Source organism: Carcharodon carcharias, chromosome 7, assembly GCF_017639515.1.
Source record: "Carcharodon carcharias isolate sCarCar2 chromosome 7, sCarCar2.pri, whole genome shotgun sequence".
Taxonomy (NCBI): Eukaryota; Metazoa; Chordata; class Chondrichthyes; order Lamniformes; family Lamnidae; genus Carcharodon; species Carcharodon carcharias.
The window spans coordinates 45,075,400-45,102,809 of record NC_054473.1 but is presented as its reverse complement, the minus strand read 5'-3'; the positions used below and the strand labels follow the sequence as shown (position 1 = coordinate 45,102,809).

Below are 27,410 nucleotides of genomic sequence, written 5' to 3'. Positions count from 1 at the left end.
GAAGGACAAGGGCAGCAGATGCATGGGAATATAACCAACTGCAAATTCCCCTCCAAGTCACACACCATCCTGACCTGGAACTATATCGCTGCCATTCCTTTACTGTCACTGGGTCAAAATCTTGGATCTCCCTCCCTAATACTCTGTGTGTGCACCACATGGACTGCAGTGGTCAAGAAGGTGGTTTAACAACACCTTCTCAAAGGCAATTAGATGTGGGCAAAAATGCTGGCCTAGTCATCCAATGCATGAATTAAAAAGAAACCCAATCTAAATTTCCAAGAGATAAATAACTTGTTTTTTCATTATTCAAAGACCACTTGCCTTGGAGTTATGTATGTCAGACAGTACAGGGCTTCTAGCTTTATTGGATACCTGCTTATTTATCTTAATACCTAGATTCTCAGCTAAGAACATATTTATATTCTATATTCCTAACAGTTCTATTTCAATTGTTATAATCTGTGAATTTCTTCCTTAGACCATATCAAGTTGTCCCTTCTTAGGCTCCACTTTTCCAAATTCCTAACCATTATAAAAATGGCAGGATGCTTATGTCTTAAATGTCAGCCAAGTGCAGCTTTAGTCAAAAGAGCCTTCAAACAAGCTCAACATGGGAATGCTTCTGCCTGTTTCTCTAGGCATATGCTTAACAAAATGCAAGCTCCTGATTGGCAAGCCCCCATTTTTCACATTCAACCCAAATAGATTTAAAATGCTGCAGAGAATGTTTTATTTGAAGGTACAAACCAAATATCACCACGACATGAAAGAAGTTAATCACAGGTTTAACAAACAGACTATCTGCTGGACATTGAGCTAATACTTTCACTGGAGGGGTTTTATCACCCTTCAGATGAATGATTGCATTTTATCTTCTTTATCTGCCTTTATTATTGCTCTCAGAGACACCACTGTCATCCTGCATTTCTTCCCGTAAGGAATTCTAGAACAGCTGCAGTGTCCAAAATCTTGAATTTCCATAGTAACTCAATCATTGTTGTCTCCTCGGGCAGAATTTCACCCATGTCGGGTGGGCTCGTTGAGGGTGCTCGGGAAGCTGACTGCCACCCGCAGTCAGCACCGGAAGGCAATTTCACGCTGGTGGGAAAGTTGAGGCCCACGCAGCGTGAAATGCGAGCAGCCAGGGGGAGGAGGGAAGGCCGAGTGTGTGCTACTTAATCTCCCTGAGGCACAGAGCTGCATCAGGGAGATGAAGAGATATGAAAAAAAAATTTAATTAATGAAACATGTCCCTTTATGTGACTCATGTTTTTAATGAAAAGTTAAAAGTTTTCATTTTATTTTTATGTGCATTTGGAAACCTCATCCTGCCCGTGGATGAGGCTTCCAAAAAAGTGCAAAGGCCACTTGGCCTTTTCGCCTGCTCACCAACCGTAAGGTTAAATTTCTTTTAATTAGCTTTTTAATGTCTTAATAGGCCTTTTAATTGTCGGTGGGTACGCTGCTGATTCTGGTGCGCACCCGCCGACCGAAATATCGCGCAAGTGCGCAATAACATCGGGACGCTCGCTCGACGTCCTCCCGCGTCATTTTACGCTCGGTCGGGTCGGGTGCACGCTTGCCTGCCGAGCAAAAAGTTTTACCCCTTATCTTCATAGGTTTCCACCTGCCAGCAAACTCACTGATTGGGTCAAAGCACTGAGCCTTCAGCTTAGCATATTAGTTTGATTTATTTAATTAGCCAATGACCCAATATCCAGTACAATAAAAAGCAAATTACTATGGATTCTGGAGAACCTGAAATAAAAACATAAAGTGATGGAAACACTCAACAGGTCTAGCAGTATCTGTGCAGAGAGAAACAGGGTTAACGTTTCAATGTGACTCGGTTCCGAAGAAGAGTCATATTTGACTCAAAACATTAACCAAATATCCAGTTGGGGTCACAGTGGACCTTCTGAATAATTAGTTCCTCAGAATACATATTTTGATGCATGGGCTGTTAAAGAACTTACATTTATATAACCGCTTTCATGAAATCAGAATATCCTAAAGTGCTTCGCAGTTAATTAAATACTTTTTCAATTGTACTCATTTTAATCATGGAGGAAATATAGCAGACATTTAATGCACAGTAGATCCCACAAACTCCAATGAGATACATAACTAGATAATCTGTTTCAGTGGTGCTTATTGGGGCCAATATTGGCCAGGACATGAGACAGAACTTTCCTGCTCTTCTTCAAAATAATATCATGCAATCTCTAACAATTCACCTGAAAAGGCAGACGGTCCTTGGCTTATTTACCGAAAGAATGAAGCCACAAGATTCCGTGATTTAAAACAAAAGAATTTTTACTCCAGGAGTCGAACAAACCAAACATTGGGTAACCACCTATAATCTAAAACCTAGAATCACCATAACTAAAACATGAATTAACATATTGCAGTCAATTATAAACTATAAACAACACATTTAATGGCAGATACAACTAAGACATTGTGAATTGTCTCGACATTCCACTCAGCATTATGTCATCAACCTCGTCCTTCAAAACTCTGCCTTTCTCACAAAAAATCTCAGCTCCTCTTCTTCTGGGTTTAGCCTGATCCTCAGCTGACAGCAGCACACAACCAACCCACAGTCCACATGCACGGTCTTCCCAAAAATAGTACACGTCTGCAGAAGCTCCTCAACTTACAATGGTGTGGATGATGTGGATCTACCAATGTTATCTTCAAGTAACAGAAACAGCTGAAGCCTAGCTTGAAGCCCAGCTGAAGTATAGTTGCCTATGCTCAACTTCTGGATCTAGCCTCTGTCTTCTTCAGCCTGTCAGTGCTGCCCCACTGGGATGATAATCTGAGCTCTGATGGCTCTCTGTCCTTTTGTATGGTTTCAAAGAGTTCCACACTCCCCAGAGGTTGTGGTTTCCTTTCTCAGTTTCCCTTTTGAAACTCCCTTTTCAATTTTTAAAAAATTCATTTACAGGATGCGGACGTCGCTGCCTAGGTCAACATTTATTGCCCATCCCTAGCTGTCCTTGAGAAGGTGGTGGTGAGCTGCCTTCTTGAACCGCTGCAGTCCTGTGGTGTAGGTACACCCACAGTGCTGTTAGGAAGGGAGTTCCAGGATTTTGACCCAGCAACAGTGAAGGAACAACGATATATTTCCAAGTCAGGATGGTGAATGGCTTAGAAGGGAACTTTGAGGTGGTAGCGTTCCCATGTATCAGCTGCCCTTGTTCTTCTAGATAGTAGTGGTCGTGAGTTTGGAAGGTGTTGTCTAAGGAGCCTTGGTGAGTTTCTGCAGTGCATCTTGTTGATGGTACAAACTGCTGCCATTGGTGGTGGAGGGAGTGAATGTTTGTGCAAGGGGTGCCAACCAAGCGGGCTGCTTTACCCTGGATAGTGTCAAAGTTTGAGTGTTGTTGGAGGCAAGGGGAGAGTATTCCATCACAGTCCTGACTTGTGCCTTGTAGATGGTGGACAGGCTTTGGGAAGTCAGGAGGTGAGTTACTCCTCGCACAATTCCTAGCCTCTGACCTGTTCTTGTAGCCACAGTATTTATGTGGCTAGTCCAGTTCAGTTTCTGGTCAATGGTAACCCGCAGGTTGTTGAAAGCAGGGGAATCAGCAATAGTAATGCCATTGAATGTCAAGGGGCGATGGTTGGATTCGCTCTTGTTGGAGATGGTCATTGCCTGGCACTTGTGTGGCACGAATGTTATTTGCCACTTGTCAGCCCAAGCCTGGATATAGTCCAGGTCTTGCTGCATTTGGACATGGACTGATTCAGTATCTGAGGAGTCGTGAATGATGCTGAACATTGTGCAATCATCAGCGGAGATCCCCACTTCTAATCTTATGATGGAAGAAAGGTCATTGATGAAACTGCTGAAGATGGTTGGGCCTAGGACACTAGCCTGCACTACTGTCTCAACAAATGCAACCTTTGAAACCATAGCTTCCTTCACAAGGTTGTCTCATGATCCTGATGCCTCTGAGACAGTTTCAAATTTTCAAAAGGCTGATAGGGTGGATGGTGGGGCATGAAAGGAACGGGCAACATGCTCGCCACCAATTATTGGGCCTTAAGGAGCTTGTTAAGGAGCATGTGCGGCCAGAAACACAATTTTCAATCTTTATTTCTGAGAAGCTTAACAGCCTGGTGCATGCTAGTCCACAGCTGTCAGATTCATTCCGGGAACATTTGAAATTTTATACTTAATTGCTGAAAACTGAAGTATACTAGGCCAACCTATAACAGGTCCAGTGCCTACCTTAAATCTGTTTGAATGGCAACTTTCCTCCATTACCCAACTCCTGGTCTTCTGATGAGCTGCCTGTTCTAATCGACTAGCAGTGGCAGCCCGCATCATGGCTGCAATCTGCCTTTGCCACTGGCGCTAGGCAGGCAGCACCCACCGCCTGGAGATGCTCGACACTTCTAATAGGGCAGTGAGCTTTCTTCCTGGCCAATTAGATAATTTAAATTTAAAAATGGCGTCACAATAGCGACGCACTTTGGGCTGAGTTGGAACTTAGAATTCATCTACGCGTCATCTTCCCAATCCGCATTGAAAATCTGCCCAAGCCTCTGAAGTGGGACTTTAAGCCACACCTTGTAATTCAGAGGCCCCTTATTGCTAGCAGCAACCACTTTTAGCACACTGAGAAGGGTGTTTTTCCCTGGGCCTCTGTCCAATAGGTACAGATACAATTACTTTCACTTGCAACTTTTATTTTTCCTGAAGGGTTTAACTTCCAACACCATCAGGGACAAAGATTTATGCAAATCAGCGTTGTGATTCCAAACTCTTGCCAAAAGGGCACCACAAATTTGTTGTGGACCTGGTAATTTTGCCACCAAATATGAGATTACTGACAGTACCGTGCAGAAGAATAAATACAGCGAAGAAGCCATTAAGGGTCAAAGTCATATGGTAAGTGCTGAGTCAACCATCACTCCCAGCTTTCTTTCAGCATTTCCTCTCGTTAATTCAATACTCTCAAATGAAGTATGTTCTCCATTTTTCTTCTTCCAACATGTAACATCTTGCACTTATCTGTAACACGTTGCATTTATCTTTATTATCCCCTGGGCCAGTTGGAATCATTGAGACTGATGAAGGGTAGATTAACCTATGTTTCTGCCTCCTTCAGGCAAGTAACCACTCAGAATTTCTCACTTCTTCAACTGACATCAAGAACTAACTGAGGGAGAAGTTTTAGGACAGAACCAACATCCCACAACTCTTTTGTAATAGATCAGTTCACTGGTGTGCTACGCTACAGGGCCATTGATTTAATAATTTAAGCTGTTCAAATAAAAAGGAATTGTTCACAGGCCAAACACGCCAAAACATAAATTGTTCCTTCCTCTTTTACCTCATGACACAAATACTTCTACAACGCCAAATAATAAAATCTGCTCCCTCTGTGCAATTCATTTTGAATTTAATTTTATACAAGCAAATTTATGAATTATTCTGTACCGTTAGCTGATTTTTAAATTCTTTGATGTATTTTTATCAAACATTTGTGTTATAGAAAATACTTTATTCAAAGAAAGTGTTATCCTTTGATTTAACTAACATCTTCACTTGGGAAAAGACCACATAGAAAATCAAAACTGAGATCATGGGACCGTGGAAGACTATCAATGGACAGACAGTTATAAAAGTTGTCAGAAGTATTCTGGCACAATGGCAAGTCTGTTCATGAATGCCAACTTGACTACTAGCTCATGTAGCCAACCACCAGTTACAGCAATTCCATAACACCAGCATTCAAGCACCCTTGAGAGTCTGTGCTAGTAGTTAATTAGTCTAAGCAAATTTAATTGCTAATTTCCCAATTATTTCATTATTTTCACAGAAAATGGGACGTAAAGTGTATTATTGTGTAATTAGATGTGCTATAGTCTGTCTCCTCCTACTGATTATGTTTTAGGACTGAAGAAATTGATGATACTTTTGCAGCAACTAATATCTGAGTTTGAGCTCTTTATTATATCAAATCAATATAAGGAGTTGGCAAAATTAATAATAAGAGACCTTATACTGCACGATACTAAAAAAAAGTTACCACTTTGCACCAGTTCAAAAATATTTAATTGATTGTAAAGCAATTTGGGACATTCTGAGGTTAAGAAAGGCACTTTTTAAATATAAATCTTCTTAACTTACTGTTACATAAAAAAATCAAACTATTTGTGCAGGACACTTTGGGTTGGGCTGACTGAGTTGCACTGAGTGGAAATGCAGATTTCGCCTGTGTTCATGCTCTAACCTTGTGGGCAAAATATATTTGAGCTGAAAATTGCAGGGAAAAGTCTAACTACTAGCAGATGTTGTTAGATGTAGGACATCTAACAACATCTGCCAGTAGTTAAGACTTTTCCCTACACTATTCAGCTCAAAAATATTTTGCCCACAAAGTTGTTGAAAGTGCAAGCTGATAAAGACACAGCAAAGGAAACACAGCATCTAGGACCTGAGACGACAGGGCAACCCACAAAGTATCTTCTTAACCAATGAAATTGAAGGATTGAGAGATAAACAGCAGAAGGGCTGAGAAGGTGGATCAATTAACACAAGTAAATTCAAGGTCAAATCAGGTACAGGGAGAGAAATAAAGATAGGGAGACACATACTGGATTAAGAGAGAGAGGAGGCAAAAAAGAAAGAAAAAAGAAACAATTGATTTTATTTAAGTTTTGACATTTTTCCCTGCACTCTTCAGCTCAAAAAATATTTTGCCCATGAATTTAGAGCATGAATATAGGTGAAATCTATGTTTCCACTCAGTGTTGCTGGGTCAGTCCAACCCAAAATGTCCTGCACAAAAATTCAAATCCTGAAGGAATGAGACTCCACACTCATAGTTTTCAGTGCTAGAGAGGTTGGAAGTAATTGACACTAACTATTAGTCCAAAATATCTGGTGGGTTTAGGTTGTATCTATTACGCAAATACAGCCATCTCATGGCTAATGGTGAGGCAGACAGCAAAATGCTGCTTTTGCAAAGCTAACGGTGGAGCAGTGCAACTCACACAGTGACTTTTGGATATTGGCATTTAACAGTACATCTGTTCCTTGGCAGAAGTTGCTGTATCATTTATATATGAATAACCGCTAGTGTCATTAATTTCACTGCTACTTTGACAGCAAATTTGACCCAATTTCATTTATGCCATCTGCATTTTTCAAGCAAGTAGTAGTGCATTGTCCTGCTTGTGTGGCACTACTAGAATAGACTTACTGGATGAGAATCTGGGTCTTTAGCAGCATTGTTTGGGTTGAACGACTGATTTTAGAGCTCCAAAGTTGAATCAATAGCATGCACTAACACTTGTAGGTCAAATCTTGCTGGGTGCCAAATCGGTAATAGCATTATTATTCAGCAATGAATGTCTGCTGTGAGTATGCATAGTAGCCAGATCATGACATCAATCAGTTTGCAACACTGATTTGACATCAACGATGTCATTTTGGAGTTCAATATTCCAGCTAACGGTCTCTCTTAACTTTGTACAGCTGAACACGTTCACCAGCGCTATTTAGAGTTAAGGAGTTCATCAGCTTTTCGCAGGATAGTTGCTGATTAATTTCCTCTTGTTGTAGCTACGATTCTACAAGTGTTTGGAGCTTTCCATAGTTGTTTCAAATAGCAAAAGTGTACATGGAGTGCAGCGGCAGATGCTGACAGACATTTTGCTGACTTCAAAGCTTCCGTGTAAAACAATGTTTTAATATTCATTCATGGGATGTGGGCGTCGCTGGCTAGGCCAGCATTTATTGCCCATCACTAATTACCCTTGAGAAGATGGTGGTGAGCTGCCTTCTTGAACCACTGCACGTGATGTAGGTAAACCCATAGTGCTGTTTGGGAGGGAGTTCCACGATTTTGACCCAGCGACAGTGAAGGAATGGCGATATATTTCCAAGTCAGGATGGTGAGTGGCTTGGAGGGGGAATTCCAGGTGGTGGTGTTCCCATGTGTCTTCTGTCATTGTCCTTCTAGATGGTATTGGTCGTAGGTTTGGAAAGTACTGTCGAAGGAGCCTTTGTGCGTTCCTACCGTACATCTTGTAGATGGTACATACTGCTGCATTGGTGGTAGAAGCAGTGATTGTTTGTGGATGGGGTGCCAATCAAGTGAGCTGCTTTGTCCTGGATGGTGTCAAGCTTCTTGAGTGCTATTGGAGCTGCATTCATCCATGCAAAGGCAGAGTATTCCATCACACTCCAGACCTGTGCCTTGTAGATGGTGGACAGGCTTTGGAAGTCAGAAGGTGAGTTACTCATTGCAGGATTCCTCGCCTCTGACCTGCTCTTGTAGCCACAGTATTTATATGGCTAGTCCAGTTCAGTTTCTGGTCAATGGTAACCCCCAGGTTGTTGACAATGGGGGACTCAGCAATGGTATGCCATTGAACATCAAAAGGCGATGGCTAGATTCTCTCTTGTTGGAGATGGTCATTGCCTGTTACTTTTGTGGCACGAATGTTACTTGTCAGCCCAAGCCTAGGTATTGCCCAGGCCTTGCTGCATTTGGACATGGACTGCTTCAGTATCAGGAGTCGTGAATGGAGCTGAACATTGTGCAATCATCAGTGAACATCCCATTTCTGATCTTATGATGGAAGGAAAGTCATTGATGAAGCAGCTGAAGATGGTTGGGCATAGGACACGACCCTCAGGAACTCCTGCAGTGATGTCCTGGAAGTGAGGTGATGTCGTCCAACAACCACAACTATTTTCCTCTGTACAAGGTATGTCTCTAACCGCGAAGAGTTTTCCCCTGGATTCCCATTCCCAATTGTTCCAAAATATGGATGTATTAGTGGCTATTCTCCTTGGAATACAGCATGACTTGGAGAATAAACAGATGCCATGGGAGAAGGATTAACTGCTGGAAGGAGGAAAAAGTAGTGGAGGAAGAGAGGAAAAAGGACTGTCAGCAGGAAGTCATATGTACACAGGGTCTTGAGGGAGCAATTCTTCTACCTGAAGCTCAGCAAGGAACAATGTGCAAGACGTCAACTCTTCAGTAAGGACACCCTCACTGAAATCTACCACCTGCTACAGCCACAACTGCAACCTCAGAGCAGGGAAAGGTTCACATTGCCAGTAGCTGCAAAGGTGGCTATCACGATGAACTTTTATACACCTGGCTGGAGCTGGAGATATGTGCAACACTCTGCAGTTTTCTGTCCAATGTCGTATAAGGGAGGCCACTGAGGCTCTCTCTTCAATGAGAGATAACTATATTTCATTTTCTCATGCCAGAGTGAAGCAGGAAGAGTGAGAACATTGCTTCACTAAGATTGCCGACTTTGCCATGGTGCAGGACTGCATGCACATCATTTTGTGGGTACTACATGTCAACTCTACTCTATACCAGAACTGAAAGGGATTTCACTCCCTCAACATCTAGCTGGTGTATGAACAAAAGCAGTGAAACATACAAGTCAATGCCTGGTATTCTGGCAGCAGTCATGTCTTCAATCTGCAGCAATCTGCTGTGCCAGCTGTATTTAAGCCACCAGTTACCAAAGGATAACTATTGGGTGACAAGATCTATGCGTTGACAACATGGTTGATGATTCTGATGCACAATTCTCACACGTCTGCAATGTGCATACATTGAAAGCCATGCTGTCACACAGAACACAGAATGTGGTGGCCTAATCCAGCTCCTAATTCGTACATTCGTACAGCAGACCTACAATGCCTAGTTGTGAACTGCCCCACTTCAACAAGGGTAGCAGCAGTGTGGATGGCTGGCTGACAGGCAACAGTAAGTGAGAGGAGTCAGAGGACAAACGCTATCTTGCTGAGCAAGGACAGTAGGTTTGTGCTCTAAGTAGTCACTGCCATCTAACCGGGGAAGCACTTCAGCAATGCTGGTAACCTGTCGGGGAAAGATCGCTGGAATGCTGTGACATCCTGCAAGGCCCCTTCGAACGCTAATCCACAACCATAATGACAGCAGTCTAAGCCTGCGTGGCAGCAAGCTGAGGATGTTTGCTAGCGGTCTGAGCTTCCACTGCAGTACTCAGACACTGAGTGGCTGCTGCTTGTGCTGCGATGGAAGCTGCAACATCGGCCATCAGAGGCTGCATCATGGCTGGGTCTGCAAGTGTGTGAATGGATTGGCCAGCAATTCCATGCCAGAAAGGATGAAGCAAAGCCTCATGCCAGGTTGATACTGGACTCATCTACGTTCCTTGGCATTGAACACAAGCTTTCTGGCAGGCTTCCCAATGCACCAAACATTTTGTTGTGCTTACCCATCAGAGTTTTTCTCAAGGCTTCCCCAGTGAAGTGCTCATCTGAGTCCTCTGCAGTGCAATGGATGTGTGACCTTGTCCTGTAGCGAGCTGGAACCTGCACTATACAGGTTCCCTTCTCAGGCTTCAGCCCACTCGTGCCAGTATCTCATCACATGCAGATGCTGCATTTATTCTATCCTCTAAGGTATGCACAGTGCCAGAGCTGGTGGTTTCATCATCACTTTCTTGATGATGTTCCACCACTGTCTAGCCTGGCTGGACATCTTAGGTGGCTGAGATGAAAAAGGCACAAGGGTGACTTGTGTTGTGAGGCTGGAGAGAACAATGGTAGTAGCTGCATGCTTAAACTACAGGGAACTCATAAATCAGAAGAGAGTGTGGCACGAAAGGTTTCAGCTCAGCCACTGGCCAGAGCAATGTCCATCTCAATAATAGCCAGTACCTTCTCCTCCATGGGGGTTATGACATGTGCCTGTCCCCCATCGTTTACATCCTACTGCCTCTGATTGTGTGCCATCTTGACGTGCAGAAGTGCACCAGTGTGTTGTGAATCTGTTTGGCTGGCTGTTATAGTTGAACAGCTGACAGTGAGCACATGTTCTGAAATCTGGGTATAAGGCTTGCAGCAGTGTTAAGTATGTGAGATGAGGTGAAACATATGTATGTTAGATATGAGTCCTGATTTGATAGAGATTGTTGGGAGGTGAATAGTGGGGGTATGGTGGATGCACCAATGTCTGAAGCTAGTGGTACAGTTGGTAGGATATGGTATTGGAAGATGCATTCACTGACCTAGATCAATCATGTGAGGTTATCCAACTTCTTGCAGTACTGCATCCAGATTCTCGTGGTTTGACTCCTGGCATGAACCGCTACAGTTATCTGCTCTCACAGCCTTTTGAAGACCTCCTAGCCCCCTGCCATACAGGACATCTCTTCTACTTTCCATATCCTCTACCAAGGCCTCCAATGCAGCATTCAAAAATCTTGGAACTTACTCTCTAGCATGTTGTGCCATTCTCTACTGTTTCCCAGGTCAGATTCACTACCTGCATGTTTGCCAACACCTGTTCCAATGCACCTCCCCTTTAAAAGGTGCAAGCTAGCTTTAAGCAGTATAGCTTGCTTTAATACGTGCTAGCAAGCTACGATTTTGGGCACCTTGCTGTTGTGTGTGGCCAGTGAACAATATTAGTGCAGGCTTCATGCAGCAATATTCAAGTGAGCAACCAAAATGAAAGTGGTATCCAACTTAGACCTCTTTTTCTATTGCTGACTCTTGCAGATAGAATAATTTCAGGTGATTGTGGGTAGGATAAGCCACCATTTTAAAACAAACACAATCTGAATCCACCAATCTTATAAGGTGGAAGGTTGTTTCATCTAAGTGATAAACATGCAGGGTTGTTTATAGAGAGTGAAGTGGGGGTGGAACAGGGGGGGTCACTCGGATATGAATTGCGGGAGGCTTTGATGAAGGACCAATTTAACTAAGCCCTGGTTGAACAGCACATTGAATACCCTATCTTTATTTCCCAGGAGTCGGTTCACTTGGTCCTCCAGTCTCCAAGAATTTGTACCCCAGAAATTTTGACCCGACTCACACTATTCCCTGGACTCATATCAGCAGTGTACCTCCATGATCCAGGCCAAACTGTTGCCCCTGCTGCCTTGCAGGATTCAGGCTGCCAGTCAATGGAAAGCAGTTAGGCTGTACCTGACTTGCACATGTATTGTCATTTCATCATTGTTGCTGAGCCAGTGTCCTGGATTTCCCTATCTAATGCGATCATTGGGACTATTATTTGCATAAGGAGTGCAGAAATTCACCTTCTCTGGGAGATTAGAAATGGGCAAGAAACTTGCTGACAGTCCCAGGCATAAATGTTTTAAAAATCCAGTGTAATATTTTAGGTTAATCATTTGCCTTGAAGCAGTGGTTTTGATGGTTGTCCTTTATTCAGGGCTGCATTTTAGTTTTTTTTTTAAATTATTAGCTTTTGAAAGCTGTTTCTATCAGCTTTTCTGGGTTTTATGTCTGGAATTAAAAAAATAATAATAATTTTAAGTTACTGGCTTGGCACTGACATTTAGAGCTATTGACAACAATGCTGCTTAAAATTAGATGACCTAACTCCAATGTCCCAACAACAATGCAAACACATAATCTTAGGGATCTAAACACTGATGCTTCAAAGTTACATACTTGAAGTTGGCAAAAATTTGATGGACTTCAGTGCTCTCCATCTTACTACAACAGTGTTCTCAGTGGGCAAGATGGTGATGTAGGGCTGAACCTTCTGGCTGGCGTGCGGGTGGCGGAGTCCGCATGCCAGCACTTAAAATGTCGTGTGCTGACGTCACGTGAGTGTCCCGACGTCAGCGCACAGCATCGTGATGTTTCGGTCGGCGGGCGCGCTATGCAGCGGGATGTGTACCCGCCATTAATTAAAGGCCCTGTTAAGGCCATTAATTCTTCAATCGACCAGGATTTTGAGGGGTCCGTGTGAACTTCGGCTCGGCGCACAGGCCCAACGGGCAGGCGGGTAACTGATTTTTTTTTACACCTCATTCAGTGGCGGGATGAGGTTTGATATCGGAATTAAAAATTGTAATAAAGTTTTTGTGTATTTCATTAACATGTCCCATCTCGTGTGACATTTTCACATGAGGGGGACGTGTTAATGATTTTTTTATTTTTCTATTTTTAAAGTTTCACAGAGTTTCAGCGATTTCCCTGAGGCAGCACTTTGCCTTAGGTAGATGTGCGCTCTTTTGTGCGCATGTGCGAAAGAGCACACTCTGGCAGTTGGGGACCCCCCCCCCCCCACCCCCCACAGGAAGCGCATAGCGCTTCCCGTCGGGCGACACACTGGGCGGGCCTTAATTGGCCAAAATTCTGCCCATAGTGTTAATATGGACTAGTAATCAAAGGTCCAGGTTAATGCACTGGGAATGTGGTTTTAAATCCCACCATGACAGCTTGTAGAACTTAAAATAATACAATAATAAAATCTGGAATTGAAAGCTAGTCTCAGTAATGGTGACCATGAAACTATCATTCATTGTCATGAAAAGACATCTGGTTCACCGCTGCCCTTTAGGGATGAAGTCTACCATTCTTACCTGGTCTGGCTTACATGTGACTCCAGATCCATAGTAATGACTTTGGACTGCCCTCTGAAATGGCCTAGCAAGCCACTAAGTTTAAGGGCAATAAGGAATAGGCAACAAATACTGGCATTGAGTGGTGCCCACATCCCATGAAAAAACAAATTATTGGCTTCCCTTTGTATTCCAATGCTGTGCGCATAATGGGCAGAATTTTACGAGTCGGCGAGCGGGGGCGAGGCCCGCTCGCCAACACATAAAATGACACACGATGACGTCGGGGGAAACTCCCAACATCACTGCACCCCATTTAAATTTTCAGGAAGGTGGGGACGCAGCGAAATCAACTGCCTGCCTGCCGACCTGTCAATGACCAATTGAGGCCATTGACAGGGTCAATTAAGTAATTAAAGGACCTGTCCATCTAATCTTAAGGTTGGCGGGCTGGTCAGGAGCCCCAGCGGTAATTAGAAAAAACATGAAACCTCATCCACGGGCGGGATGAGGTTTCATGTTGGCTTTAAAAAACTTAAATAAAGTTCTTGTAAAAATTATGGGCATGTTCCAATTCATGTGACATGGTCACATGAGAGGACATGTAAGGGAAATTTTATTTTTCTAATCTTACCTTTTTTACATGTATAGCCGATCTCCCTGAGGCAGCACTTAGCCTCAGGGAGATGAGTGTGTTCTTTCGCACGCATGCACCAAAGAGCGCACTCTCTATTTTGGGATTCCCCCCACCGGCCGCACAGAGAGCAACATAGCGCCTCCTTGTGGACATCACGCTGGGTGGGCCTTGGTGACCCATGAAAAATGGCGGCAACGCTCTGATCTGAGGCGCCAATCGGAAGTGTGCCTGTTTGCACCCACCCATCAACCTCCCCCCCCGACGGCGGGAAAATTCAGCCCAATGACATTGAAAGAAATTTCCGTATTTCACTGTGTTAATCTCTGGACAACCAGTTGGTGAAGATCCAATCTTTATTCAGTCTTACATTACTTACAGAGTTAAACATTACAAGCATACACCTCCTAACTCAACCACACATAGCTTCAATAAGCATCGCTTTACATGTGTTTAAGTGATACCCTAGTTAATGTCCACCAACTGTATACAATTAAACACAGTTAATATAAAATTAATACACTGTGGACTGTGAAAAGTGACTTAGCAAAAATTAAGAGGGAACATTGCCTAGCAATAAACTCTGACATTTTCATTTAAAACAAACAGAAGCAGATCCCCGTCCACAGGGAGACTTACCAAGTTGTGATCGTTTTTTTTGGTGAAAGCTTGCTCTTTCTCCCCCTCATCTTTTGTCCAGCTGTAGGAAATCAAATAGTTCATAATGGGAGGGTGGTAGATGGTTTCTGGCTTGTTCCACGTGACGAGTAAAGCAGACCTGTTCACTGGCTGCACAGTCATATTCACTGGTGGGCTGCTGCATACTGAAAGAAAAAAAATAAAAACTTAACCCTGTTGGATCATTGCCAAATACTCAAGTCCCAGAGCCCAAGCTTTCCTTGCTTTCAGGGGAAAAAATACATGCAGTTCATAACATTGACATACCTGACATGGAGCTTTCAGAATGGATTACATTAACCTTGTTTAAAATCCTACAGCTAAATATTTTTCATCACTTGCCATTTACAATAGCAAGCAATATAATTTTGTGCATACTAAGTAGGAGGAAAGGGAACAATGTTAAAACACCCACATTAGAACAAAGTGTGTACTGCAGGTCTGTACAAGAACATAAACATTTGCAGTCCACAATTTCATATACCAAAGTGAGGGTGGAGTATAATGTCTAGATTTGCTTAATACTACCCTATTTCTATATTCTAAAGTGGTGCAGAAACAGTAACATTTTCTAAGGGTCAAATACAAAAATTTCACGATGAATTATTAAGCCACTTTGGGAGATAGAAGTTAATTGGAAGAGATCTTCACATTATAAAATAACTGGCCTAGATTGTCCAATTTAACAGCCATGAGACCATTTTTACTTTGAGGGAAGCAAAAAATTAAACAATCATTAAACATTTGATGCAGTAACTATGGCAATTAGCACCTTTCATACACTGAATGACATGTGTTTTGCTCTGGAGTTTTGAAAAAAATGTTTAAAGAGAAAGGAATACTGCAGGCTCATTAAAATTCCTCATTATGAATGGAACTCATGACTTCTTGACAAGCATTCAAATTATTGCTTCAAAAACAATTTAAATGTGTAGCAATGTCGCATGCCTGACAGATAAAAGTTCTACACTATAAATCTATTTTTAAATAGGTCAATGCAAATTAGACATCTATATATGCCTACGAACCATTGGTTATGACTGTATTATTATATTAAAAAGGTAGATTTTCTTCCCTCCCCTTGCCAGTTTATTATTAGTCTATAGTCTAAGTTCTGGGCAGGCAACTAGTGCCTCAGCCTCTGGCAAAATTAACATATCACTGAGGGTCTGAGTGTTTTTCTTTCTAATTTGTTTCTGCCTAATAAGCAATTAAATTACTTCCTCAACATTTAAATTTGAGGAATCACAAGGTATTAATCTATATCCTGCTGCTCCATGTTCCACAAGGTATGGAAACTCCATTCATCAACTAACATCTATAAAGTTACTTTCTGGTTTCCTCAAACAGACAAGCAAAGCGGTTTGCCCGCTTCAAAGTGAGATCATCCCAAGCTTCATTTCTCTGCCTGCTTGCTGCATCTGACAGTTTGTGACCTGTTACAGCCCTTCCTGCAAAAGCTCCTGGTCTCTACCACACAAATGGGGAGAGAGCGAGAGGATGGCATGGAGATAGGGGATCAGCCATGATCATATTGAATGGTGGAGCAGACTCAAAGAGCTGAATGACCTACTCCTGCTCCTATTTGAATCATATTGAATGGTGGAGCAGACTCAAAGAGCTGAATGACCTACTCCTGCTCCTATTTTCTATGCTTCTATATTTATTATTTTTGTTGAGGGAGTGGGGTGTGAACGGATGCATTTTAAAATAAATTTGATGCAATGGTTTTTAACAGGTGAAAAGCTAAAATAGGCAAGTTCAAAAAGTTAAAAACAAAAAAACTGCGGATGCTGGAAATCCAAAACAAAAACAGAATTACCTGGAAAAACTCAGCAGGTGTGGCAGCATTGGTGGAGAAGAAAAGAGTTGACGTTTCGAGTCCTCATGACCCTTCGACAGAACTGTCGAAGGGTCATGAGGACTCGAAACGTCAACTCTTTTCTTCTCTGCCGATGCTGCCACACCTGCTGAGTTTTTCCAAGTTCAAAAAGTTTATTATCCAAATTAGCACACTGACATACTGAACCAAAGAACCACTGAACATGAATACTTTTGTTAGTAAAAATACATAACAGCAAATACCCAATGTAATATAAAAATGGAAAATACAAGTTCATTGCTCATAACATCTGTAAAGAGAGAAAACAAATTAGTAGTTCAGATGTAGAACCTTCATTTGAACTGCAAAACAAGAAAGCTCCTAAATATCTTCAAAGACAACTAGAGGGAAAGACAATGGATATTGCAACCACAAAATAAATTAATAGATTAATTGTCTGCAAACTGTTTATTTGAAAGATAGAAACTTATTAGAAGAAATAATAACAACTCAACAGACTTGATAAATGAGTACCTGATATCCATTTTCGCAATGGAGTAAGAGGACAATGTACCAGCAATATAAGGGGAGGAACTTAGTTGATTTAGTACAAGTTATAAAATGGTAATGTAGAAAATAATGGGGCTTAAAAAGATAGAAACATTTCCAGGACCTGATGGTTTCCACCTGAATATGTGAGAAAATTGCAGATATGTCAGCCATAATTTTTCAAAGCTCTCTAGATTCTGGAGTGTGCTTTAGGAGTTTCAAATTGCAAATTTCATACCATTATTTAAGAAGGAATTGGAGGAAAAAACCTGAAAAATGACAGACTTATCAATTTAACATCAGTTAAAGGCAAGTTACTGGAAACTACTATTAGGACAAGGTGGCTGAGCACTTGGACGAGGAGGAGCTCATCAAAGAGAGTCAGCATGTATTTGTAAAGTGCAGGTCGTGTCTGAATAATGGAATGTTTTGAGAAGATCACAAGCTGGTATAGGGGTGTGTCCATGAATGTTGTATGTTGTCCATATGATCTCAAGAAGGCATTTGATGAGGTTCTGTGCAAGAGATTATTAGAAGCATGGAATTGGAGATAACTTTGTGACATGGATCAGTAATTATTTGGGCGGTAGGAGCCAGATTTGAGATAAAAACTTAGTTCTCTGATTGGCTGGGTGTAACAAGCAGTGCTGCCCAGGAATCTGTGAAACCTTGGATAAAATATTAGAGTTGCATGTTAAAGTTTGCAGATAACTCAAAGCACAGTAAATAATATGGTGGTGAGTGGGAAGTTACAAAAGGTCATACGGAGACTCTTTTGTGAGAAAATTGATGGCATTTGGAGTTCAATGTAGGGAAGTGTAAGGCCATATACACCTGATCAGCAAATTGGATTTTTTTTTAATGGTGAGAGACAAATTGCTGTAAAGGAGCAAAAGGATTTAGGTGTCCTTGTACACAGATCATTAAAAGTTCATTTATGGGTACAAAAAGTAATCAAAAACAAAAGGTAATCAAAAAGATGAATAAGGGGTTGGAATTCAAATTGAGGAAGTGATGCTTCTGTTATACAGAGTCTGATTAAACCTCTTCTGGACGACAGCGTTCAGTTTGTGGCACCAAGTCTCAGGAAATATATATTTTTGCATTAGAGGGGAAAAAGTGCAGATTCACCAAATAAATTATGAGGACAGGATGCATAAATATAACTTGACTTCGCCTGTGTTTAGAATATTGAAGAGTGATCTAATTGAGGTGCTTAAAATTATTATGGGATTTGATATAGTAGATACAAATAAACTATTTCCTCTTGTGACAGAATTCACAGGGAAAAATCTTAAATCAAAAATTCTACTTTGGAGTGAAATCTCAACCTCATTCATACAAAGAGTTAAAAATATGGGTCAATTGAAATTTTCAAGGCTGAGATCAATGAATTTTTGTTATTAACGATGTGGAATTAAGGCAGGCAAATAAAGTCGAGGCACTAGTCTGCCATGAACAAACTGAATGGTGGAACGTGCTCAAGGGCCTGAATGGCCTAATGCTTTTCACACATTCCGATCTCAGAGTGGGAATAAAAAGACATTTAAAACCCAGAAAATGGCTAAAGTAATAAATAGGCATGAGAAATGTCGAGAAAGTAAAAATAGATCCAAAAATTGAAAATTAAAAACCCTGCAGGGTACAGCAGCTTTTAAATGGCATGAATGAAGGAAACAGATTTGAGTCTATTCAATGCCAAAGAGGAAAAATGCTGACCAGGGATCAGACTGTGCTCTCCCCCCACCATCAGAATCATACAAGAGGCATCACCATTTTGATTTGGCTCATTTAAAAAGGAGCAATATTTTCTCATGCTATGTAGTTATAGTAAAATTTAGCTTCCAGCTTTCAGGAATATTTGGTTAGAAGTGAAATCCTTGGGCAGCCAAAGAATTGCAGGTGAAATTCTGGGCAACAGATGGCAGTGCAGCCTAAATATTACCAAACAGTATCCAAGGGCTGAAATCTCCGGTCAGTAAGTGGGGGCGGGGCCCGCTCACCAACACATAAAATGACGCATGGTGACGTCGGGCGGGTGTCCTGACATCACTGCGTGTCATTTAGATTTTCAGTTTGGAGGGTGCGCAGCCAACCGAACTGTCAAAGGCCTATTAAGGCCTGTTAAAAACTAATTTAAACAATTAAATGGTATGGTTGGCGGGCAGGCAAAGAGCCCAGGCGGCCCTCGTATTTTTCATGGAACCTCATCCAAAGCCGGGATGAGATTTCATGAAGTGTTTAAAAATTCAATAAAAATTTTTCTTAAAAAATCATTGATATGTCCCAGCTCATGTGACACTGTCACATGAGGGGACACGTTTTAAAAGTTTTCAAATACTTTATTTAGAAATTGTAAACTTAAACAAATCTCCCTGATTTCTGCGTGCTTTCGCACACGTGTGAAAGAGCGCACTCCGGATTCAGGGAATCCCCCCACCCCCCCACGCCCGCACAGGGAACGCTTAGTGCTTCTGGGCAAGCGTCACGCTAGGCGTGCCTTAATTGGCCTGCCCACATAAAATGGCGGTGTGCACCCGATCGGGGGTGCCGATCAGGTTCATGTTTGCTCCCGCCCACCCCCACAACCCCGCCCCCCCCACCACCCCCCCGAAGGGGGTCAAAATTCAGCCCCAAATCTCTCATTGCACACATTAGCCACATTAACTTTTGCATTTTCTTCACCTAATCCTAATATGGAATTTTTAATTTAAACATTTGATTTGATTAATTTAACCTCCTGCATCCCTATGGCAGGATTAGTGCAGACTGTGTTTCCTCACAAATTATATGAGAAAAACTTGAAGCAAAAGATTTTCGCACAAAACTCTGACCTTTCCCCAAAATAAGCAGAACTATTTTAAGTTTTCAGTATGAAAGTTCTTCATTCCACCAAGCCCAAAACGCCTTAGGTTGAAATGCAAATCCTAGAGAAGAAATTGTAACCAGGTTCGCTCATTTACATTTTAAAATAATTAGCCATTAGCACACAATTTCATTAAGTGTAATGATACAAGCTTATTGTATTTACTGCTGGACATAAATCAATGAATACCTGGAGCAACTGAACGTTCATTGACCAATGACCCAGAGCACTTACAAGCTGTAGGTCAATTTTATTTTCTTGTAAATTAGGCTTTCTCATGTGGTATTTAAGCTTAATGGTGGAAATGATCACAACTCATTAAATAAGATGGTTGGAATTCAAGTATTTTTTTCTCAAAGTCAGTGTAGTTTAAAGCCACAGTGCCCACACCTATAACAAAATTAACCTACTTGAATTTATTATACAACAACATCAGGTTTGGAAATGTTCAAGTGTTCACAGTGCTTTGTACACATAAACACAAGACCATGATTCTTGCTCATGTGTTCTGGCTTTAGTTGGCAGAAATCCAGGGGTAAAGAGCACAGGCTTGCAGAATAAATACATAAATTGTATTCATGAAAATTATCTTCTCAAAAAAAAATGTGACAGAAGGTTGTAAGAAATCACTATTTATCTGTAAAATCATGCATTACCACACAAAATAATTGATTTTCAAATGAACAGAACGTTTCGCTTCCCTCCCCACAACTTCAAACATGAGGTGGTGTGGTTTTTTCATGGGGGGCAGGGCAGGGGGGTGGGTAGGTGTGGGTGGGAATTGTGACATTCTGTATTTTATCTGAACATACAGCCATCTCAGCTTTAATTCAATAATTCGTTTCAGGAACATATACAATATTACTCTTAAATCTGACACAACGAATCAGCATGTGATACAATCTCTTTCTATAGAAACTGGAAGTGTTCACTTAGCTGACCTTAACCCCACCAAAACCAGCTATCGGACTTTCTATTGCAATACCTACATTAAAAGGAGGATGACTTAACTGAAATGTTGCAGAACTAATGGGTCAATTACCATTATTTTCTGTATCTTTGGTAGCTTATACACAATGAGTTTCTTGCATTTTCAATTTAATTGCAGGTATTATATGTTACATTAATCATGCATAATTTGCTAGCTGAGATGTTCTGTTCAGGGTAAAGGAAGTGAAACATTGACAAAAATTGGATACACATTACAATACTACAGGTGAATATCCAAGGTATCCTTATAGAGATCCAAGGCAGAGCATAAATGTGTAGGTCACCTTCACAATAAGAACAGCCTGAAATCAGTCCAAGTGCAGAATTGCCAAATATACATAAGGTAACCAAACTTTTTCAGGAACAACCTTCTTTTTAAAATACAAGTGGGTTGGGGGTTAGTTTAAAGAATCAGATAATTCTGACTACAATTGAACCACTTTGGTGCAAAGATCTCAATTGTTTGGCTGAATGGTGAAGTATTTTATTTACAGCATTAAGTGAGAAATAATATACCATTAACATTTATGACAATGTATCAGAATGTAGGTTACATATTCTCATATACTGCATCATATGAAGGTTTTAAAAGTGAAAATTGCTTAAGATATAGAACATTCAAAATTTCAAAAAATGTAATACTCAAGAAAAATAATTTTGCACCTTAGATTAGATCTATATTTGATTGCGGATGAATAAGAATATTCCAATACGGTCTTTTTGAAGTGTTGCTATCTTCTTACAATGTATGGTTTGAGGTGGCAGATTATCATTCATCAATCATACGAGCATCCAACTCCACATTTTTGTGACTGGCTAATGCTTCAAGGGGAACAGATCTCAATACAAAATGCTTTTCCCACATAGTAAATTTCAGCATTTGTGATTTAAATAGTTCCCATTTTTTATATGGTTATTTCACAGGCATTGGAGAAGGATACCAAGCATATGAGTATTGTTCCACAGGAAAATTAATTCCATCCCACTTACAAGTTAAAAGCATGTTTCTTATGTATTGTAGGGGTAATGTTGTACAATGTAGCATAGCAACCATGAGAAATTACTGGTGGTAACTAGGCAATTATTCATGGTTGTTACGACTGATATTCTGTGTAGAATATGCAAAGGCAGATAAGGTTAAGATCTCTTATACACGGAAATGTTAGTTTTCACTTGTAAATACTGATATAGTTAACTCTAACAATTACTTTAAAGGAGGGTGTTTCAATTCAGTTTCAGGGCACTCTTTTGGAGGAATATTTGTGATGTTCATTATAATACTGACATTTTATTAAACATACAATTATAATTTTGGTATGAACAGTGAACATTATAAATCTTCCCATAGTTAATTAAACCTCAATCATTGTTGAGATATCAAGGAAGGTTTTTGAAAACTATTAGTATCATGAATTTGAAAACGATCCCCATGTAAAAATTGGTAAATTGTGGAAATCATTAAAAAGTAGTTGAAATGACATGAGAAATACAACAAAATTTGGTCAAATTGGCAATTAGAACAGGTGTTTGGTTCTGAAATGATCTAGCTGTAGAATTGCTAGAACAAATGTGCACTATTTTAGCACTGCTCACTTCCTTCAGATGAGCACTCCACCAAGTTAACCAGTGGCAGTGGAGACAGATAACTGGGCAGATCAATGCAATCAAAATGGTTCAAGGATCAGGCTGAGGTGCAGGGAGAAATTGGACAACCTTATCAGGACATCTAAAGTAACACTCCTCTTGACATCTCTTAATCTCTACACAGTTGGGATTCCGAAGCCAGCGAGGAAAATCCTGCTCTGATTTAACCTCAACAAGAACAATCCTTCCCATTCCCACATCGCAAGCTACTTCTCCAATCACAATAAAGTACCTCATTCCACCCCCTCCTGCCTGTTCTCACAGAGGTGGAATCTTGTTGAGGTTTTGGGGGTCTCACCTGCTGGCTGGACAGTGGCAGGAGACCTGCGCTGCCTCTGTTTGGAAAGGCCCACCAAACCATAAGCCAATCAGGTAGTGGCAAAGCCAGCAGGGGGCCCTCCCCTTGAATCAAGACCCTGGAGGTGGACGTTTTGCCTACTGAGAGCTGCTGGTCAATCAGAGGCCGATAGCACTTGTGCTCAGCAGCATCACTGGGGAGGCAATGACTACTGCTTGAAGGACAGGCACCGGAGTTTCAGAAATGTGGAGAGTGGGGTCCGCAGGGTGGGGTCGTGAGGAAAGGGGTGAAAGGGGATTGGCAGCAAGGGCAGGGAGGTGTAGCTCTCAGCCAGCCCCACCTTCTCGATGTCGAGTCCCTCGATCAGGTACTGAGTACCTTTGATTGAGACCTACCCCACACTACCTCATGGGTGACAAGCTGACCGCAGGGTTATACCTGTTGTGCACGCTGCATATCTACAGGCTCGCCCACCACTGGGTTAATACTAGCGGTGGCATGGGGCCCTTAAGTGGTCATTAATTGGTCAATAAAGGGTCTCAACAGGCGGTGGGGTGGATAGGTCAACCATTGGCTTTCTCGCCCAGAACTTTATTCTGGCAGAGGTGGGAAAGCCGCTGGCTTCCAGTATGCTATAATTACACGCCCTTCCCACCTCCAAGCTTGCCACCAGCGAGAGCATAAAATTCCACCCAAAGTCTCAACACCTGCGAGTACCCTCATGGCTCCTTCACCCTTTTATCCAAACTTAACACCTTTCCCTCTCATTGTCTATACTGTGTTTAAGCTGTCTCACACATTTTCAAAACCATTCAACAGAGGACATATTAACACACTGGTAGTCTTCCTGCCGGATAGGTTGATACGCAGTCAGAGGGGATCTTCAAGAACAGGAGCAAGCCTGCTGCATTGCAAGCTCTAATACATGAAAGACATGAAAGTCAACATCAGTGACAAAGAGGGAGCATGTAGCATTGGAAATGGGGAGACTGAAGACCGTACAAAGCAGGGTGCCAAGGAATTTTTTTCTTCCTTTTATCTTTTTACTTCAATGTCTTACACACACACACACACACACACACACACACACACACATTACACTGCACTGCCATTTATCTGTCAATGCCACCATTTTTAAATACTCACTCACTCTTGCCTCTTACTCTTTCTGTCTATTTTTTCATTTGACAGATTCTGCATTTGCACAGGAGGAGAACCCCTGACTGCTGTCCCACCCCCAATTGATGCATCACTGCTTGCTCTTTCATTGTCATGTTCCAGCACAGAAATTAGCAACCTGGGTGATATTGATGCTGTGTTAAAGGAATCTTCACAGCATGGTACAAAATTGAGAAGAAACAGGTGCAAGCAGAAAGGACAGCCTATACAAAATGACTCACTGTGGGATAAACTTGCACCTTCATTGTTTCAGCTCTGCTGAAGAGGACAGGAATGCAGATTTTAGAGACCCCGCCTTTAAAGGAAAAGGGTTTTTTGTCCACCAGCATTTTATGAACATATTGGACCATTTGCCAAGGAACTCTTACAATATGTTGCAGATAGTGAAGCACTCTGCTACCAACTTGTGTGGAGTTCTGGTGCATTCACTGGCACTCTGCAGTCAGCCACAGTGTGCTTGGTCACCTCAATGGATGTTGCAGCCAAGCACACCTTGCAGAAGTTAGCAGCTCCAGAAGGAGCATCTCGCTAGGGTGTTTATACAGGGGCCAGGGAAGTTTCGGGTTTCACCATCCCTTCTGCCCTCAACAGGCTGTGTGATTGAATGGATAGAAACTTTGCCAGATCATGGCTGGAATTTTACCTGTCCCGCGAGCCCAACCCGAATGGGCGTAAGATCGTGCGAGATGACGTTGGACGCGTATCCCAACTTCATGGTGCACACACGCAATATTTTGCTCGGCGGGCGCACGCAAACGTCGGAAGGCTACCTGCCAACAATTAAGCAGGCAATTCAGCTCATTAATGGCCCAATTGAAAGCGATTTTTTGTGGTCCGTCCAACCTTTTGGTTGGCGGATAGGCCAATCAGCCAGGTGGGCTTTACATTTTTGATGAAACCTCATCCAAGGACGGGGTGAAATTTCCATTAGGGTTTAATATAACTTTTTTTTTTATGAGGATGCTTTCAGGTGCTTAATGGTGCTGCGTGGACGCTTTTTGCAGCATTTTTGTGCTTTCTTTTATTACTTGGAGGTTAGCAGCTCCCTGAGGCATCCGTCTGCCTTCAGGGAGCTCAATGGAAGCGCTCACCAGCACCCATGGTGATGTCGGCGTCCACCCTCTTGCCGCCCCAACGGCAGTGCTGAGCCTTTCTCTGTTAATTGGCCAGCCAGTGTAAGATTGTGATCACAGTGCGATCACCGTCGGGAACAGGCTTTATGTCCACTTCCAGCCACGCCAAATTCACCCCGAGTGAAATTCAGGCCGTCGGATCTCTTACAGTCAACTCTCTTGCTGATTAGTTGGAGTCCATCATGAGGGGCATCGTCGTGCAATGGAAATGGAACATGCTGCCCTCTTCAGGATGACAGTGAGTCTGCATCCTTGCCATCCCTTCAACTCTTGATTTCCCTGCTGGGTCAGGCTTATTAGGCAGGTACCGAGTTCTTGCAGTCTGCAGCCATACCTTGAGCTCCAAAGGTTTCCAAACATAAAGATCTAAAGAGCACCATCTGAGTGGCAGCAGCCTTTCACCCCTTCACTATCCACTCCCGTTCACCTCATAAAACACTGGGGGAGCACTTCAGTCAAACAGGAATGCTGATAAGAGATCACTTAAGAAAGGCACTTGGGTGATAGAATGTAGGTGTTTGTGTAAGGCAGAAAAATGATAAATCTTTATGAAATCTTTGAAGACTATTCCTGTAATAGCTGTTGGACCTACAATGTCAAGTGACATCAATATCAATGCTGGGCATTGGTGGATATAGTTTATTGAAGGCTGGAAGAACTGTGGGAGATGGTAGACATGACTGCTAACACAAGGAAGCAGGGATTGTTCAACTGAAGTGGTCTTCAATGAGTTCTGGATATAGGCAGGTGTCAGAACCTTCTGTCTTCTTTGTCATCCTTTATGCATCCAGGGCTGTCTCCTTAAACATGCTGAAGGTCCTCATTCATTAGTGGTTCCATGTGTCATGCCCTTTAAAGAGAAATGTTATGCAACATAAAGGAAACCACTGCCAGGCTGTAGTGGAGAAGCTGCTTGAGAACTACAATCTAATGCATACTGTGGACTTGAGCTGAATCATGGCCCAAATTTTCACAACATCATGGTGAAAATGGTGGATGAGTCTGCAAATCCTGATTCCCGTTCCTGAACACAGCACTTCCTATTTTCATGGGGGCTGGACTGGAGTCAGGCTGGGATTCACACATGCATAGTTTACGGAGGTAGCTGGCCATTTAAATTATCAGTTGCCTCCACTGGAGTGGGGCTTTGGGAGGCCAGACATGTGAAACACAACATGTGCAGGTAAGACCAGGTAGCTGGTCTGAACTTGGTGAATTCATTTGGATAGTTAGGGTACCCCTTTGGAGAGGTAAGGTACCTCTTTGGGTATGGTCCCGTGACACCTTTGGGAGAGGTGAGGCACCCTTTAAGATTGTTAAAAGTAAACATGATTGTGCGTAAAATGTGCATAAACTCATTGGAACAGTCAAAACTATCAAAGAACTGTCAAGCTGTCAAAGTACTGTCAAAATTCACTGGAACTAGTAGATACTAGCTGAGTTGGCATGGAGGAGGTAAGGGCAAAGGATGGTGGGGGGTCATGAGTTGGCACTACATTGGCAAAGTGGCTCTCCTCCCTGTCAACCTGATTCTGTCTACAAAACTCACCTGTTAAAGCAATTCTGGCAATTCGATAGTGGAAGGCATCGCAGCTGAAGAGACAACTCCACAACGTCAAGACCTCCACTTTAGACAATACAGCATCTCGACTTCAAACATATCAGGCCTACACCCAACAACTGAGAGACTGAACTGATCCATTTTTTATAAGGATCGTTTTTATCTTACTCTGGAATTAAATCTCGTGTGTGTAGTATGTGTTAACAATTTTCTTTTCTTTGGTAACTTTCAGTCAATGGTGTGAAATAAATAACCTTTTCTTTTTTTAAGTAAAAAACTTTGCTGCTGGGTTAATTTAAATTGAATTTCTCACTCCACGTGTAAGAAAATACACACATACAAATACATTGTTCACAAGTGACTTTGAGAAAACACCCTTTAAAGTGCCCGTGACAATTGGGGGCCCAGGTCTGGAATTGAATCCATTTGCAAACCTGCCAAATTTGAACTTTAAAAAAATTGGAAGGAGGAGAGGAAAATAACATAGAGCCAAAATTGTTTACGAGAATCTGCAGCATTGAAATTACTTACAATAGAAGTTACTTTTGATGCACAGATGTTTATGGAACAGAAGGTCTTAACGTGGGAAAAATTAGCATTCTTAAACACGGAACATCTAAAAGTCTTTGCTAAACAGGTCAGACTGAAAATATCCAATATGACAAAGAGACATGAGTTTCTCAAG

The 27,410-nt window shown here is 41.9% G+C and overlaps 1 protein-coding gene across 1 annotated transcript in view; it reads right to left on the bottom strand.

Moving 5' to 3' along the window:
* LOC121279750 (receptor-type tyrosine-protein phosphatase gamma-like) overlaps positions 1–27,410 on the bottom strand; it is a 783,231-nt gene that overhangs the window by 194,195 nt on the left and 561,626 nt on the right. Inside the window, exon 9 of the mRNA XM_041191026.1 lies at positions 14,645–14,829. Within this exon, the coding sequence (XP_041046960.1) occupies positions 14,645–14,829 (185 nt within the window). The remainder of the gene's footprint in view (positions 1–14,644; positions 14,830–27,410) is intronic.